At 42.4% G+C, this 2,500-nt stretch overlaps 1 protein-coding gene across 4 annotated transcripts in view; it reads right to left on the reverse strand.

Annotated features, from left to right (window-relative positions):
* The window catches only part of LOC123518811 (ATP-dependent RNA helicase TDRD9-like), a 133,190-nt gene that overhangs the window by 101,367 nt on the left and 29,323 nt on the right, over nt 1–2,500 (reverse strand). For 3 of the 4 annotated variants that reach the window (XR_006678883.1, XM_045279826.1, XM_045279829.1), the window contains exon 2: nt 2,130–2,281. The exons of the other annotated variant lie outside the window; for it this stretch is intronic. Coding sequence is in view for 2 of the 3 variants with exons in the window: in XM_045279826.1 (XP_045135761.1) it covers nt 2,130–2,281 (152 nt within the window). In the remaining variant the exon portion in view is untranslated. The remainder of the gene's footprint in view (nt 1–2,129; nt 2,282–2,500) is intronic. 4 annotated transcript variants of the gene reach the window in all.

Below are 2,500 nucleotides of genomic sequence, written 5' to 3' on the forward strand. Positions count from 1 at the left end.
ATATATATATATATATATATATATATATATATATATATATATATATATATACTAAATGCATTTCGTTATAAGTATTCAATTTAAATAGAATACAATAAGAAAATAAGCAAGCCATCACAAATATTTCGAAGAATGTATGTAAGCTACGATTTCTGCTTTATCAATCATTTTTATTTCTGCACTCTATTTGAGTACCATGACTATTTTTTCCGTGTTTGAGGGTGAAAGGTAGCAGTGAAACTGACGGTGCAGTGATAGCCTGGGGATGAGGTGAGTGACGGTGAGGACTTCGTGAGGTGGCGTAACTGTGGAGGTGGTTATGGCAAGGATGGTGGAGATAGAAGTAGGACTGGTGAAGGGGCAGCACGGGTCTAACGGAAAGGCACACCCTGTGGAGCGTGACCAGCCGGACCAAGGAAACACGGCGGGCCGGCAGGACTGGTGCTCCAGCTAACACGTTTAGGCCACGAGTCTGCACGTGTCACGTGGCGCTCATCAGAAGTATTTACTGATAAAGGGAGGAGAGAGGAGATACTATGAATGAATTTTAGTGAGATGTTAGTGAGATAGAAAGCATGTATGTGCGTGCTACCTAAGAAAAGAAAGGTTGAGGACATTCAATCTAAAAAAAAAATTTTTTTATTACTATTCGGATTATGTCCCTGTACGAAGTAAGAAAATATGTGCTAGATATTTCAAGGTTACAAGAGATCACCAAAAACAAAGACAATGGGAGCAAAGGAGCTCAAGACCCTTATTCACGTCAATGACGCAAGGCATAGAATCTCTTGATTGCAGGGTAGCGGCGTGGTGGCCGCAGGCAGCAGGCCAGACGGGGTAACGGGGACGTGTCCTGCTTCCCGCCCCTCACCGCCTCTGCAAGCCTCCGCCCTCCCTTCCCCCTTGCTCTCACTGGGACCTGTAGCATTTGCTGATGGAGCAGATCAGCCATGACGCGTTCTTTTTTTTATGTAAAGGAGAATATCTCTGCATCTACCAAATGCTAAAATAAAGGAATCACTATGTATCAAAATCTACTGACCCTGTATTAAACAACCATAGCACTTCCTATTCTTTGAATCTATTACAATCTTTCGAGACATCCCGAACCCAGATAAAAAAAAAAAAATTCTTCTTCACCCTCCATTCTGTCCTCAGTTCACCTCACCACCTCAGACAAGGTAACATACTCTTTTTTAACTGTATATTATTGTTTGTTTCCCCTTTTTTAATGTCCTTTTTTTTTCTATTAACATATTTATATTTGTTTCTTTTTGTTTGCTGATAATAAGAGAGGACACGGGTAGTATAGCTTTTAAAGCATTCTCGGCTCCGCACGTACATGCTTCCTTGATAGCAATTTGCACTTTATAGCAGCAGGTATCTAGGGACTTCTGCCTCGCGATAGTTTGAGGGGCGAGTTGCCTTGTCCTACCGACGTCACGCTCATCCCACGTTGTGCCTCGCGTGGACAGATGGTGGACTGAGAGCCAGGTCATGTATACAAGCAAGAGATTCCAGAAATCAGAAACTGCAGTAGTCATAATATGCAACAAGTGTTCGTTACAAAAATGTTAAGCATTTAAAACACCATGCATTATACACACTTCACCATTCGGAGATAAGCTTGATTCTTGTTACCAAATCATAAAACATTTCATGTGAATATTTCGACTTTGCTATAAGATATAATATAGAATATGTGATAGCCTCCATGTGACATACAATCCGGGCGCCTCTGTCTCAGAACTAGCTTACCATGACTCGGTCAGCCAGTTGAGGATCCAGCACGGGAAAGAAATAGAAAAAAAATAAATAAATAAAAATCTTGGCATAACGTTCAATGAAGACGCACACTTCCGTAAACGACACTACAATTTAAGTGTGACCGTTCGTTCACAGTGACTGCGCGCCTATCATTAGCCTCACTCACATTGCAAGTTCTCGCGACCGTTTAAACCCTGAAACATCCGGATTCCGAAGTAAGAGAGAGAGAGAGAGAGAGAGAGAGAGAGATTTGAAGTACACCTCAGAGAAAAAAAAAAAAAAACTCCAGGGGAGACCAAGAACACTGGGGTCAGCGACCTTAAGCTCTTACGTACAATCGGGAAGAGAATAAGGGCACAAACCTCCACTGCTCTGCCGACCACGGGGTGAGAGGTAGAGGCTAATTCCTCCATGGTAACTCTTCGGCTACCTTCAGATAGCCGGCCCACTTCCGACATCTTCAAGCACAGCATGCGCCGACCCCGAGTTCCGGGGGTGAACGAACGTCCTTCAGCTGTAGGAAAACGTGAGAGTCAGCCACAAAAGACTTCGTTCAGAAATGTTTATCGCCGGCCGCCGTGACTCGTTCATGGAGAGAAATTTAATCTGATGACGTAATACTGAAAACAACTTAACTCTAAACAGCTATACTCGTTCAAATATAGAAAAAAAAACAATAATGTGATAAATATTGCGACAATAGTATAATCTGAACGCAACACACAAGAATGAG

The sequence above is a fragment of the Portunus trituberculatus genome, chromosome 44, assembly GCF_017591435.1.
Source record: "Portunus trituberculatus isolate SZX2019 chromosome 44, ASM1759143v1, whole genome shotgun sequence".
NCBI lineage: Eukaryota > Metazoa > Arthropoda > Malacostraca > Decapoda > Portunidae > Portunus > Portunus trituberculatus.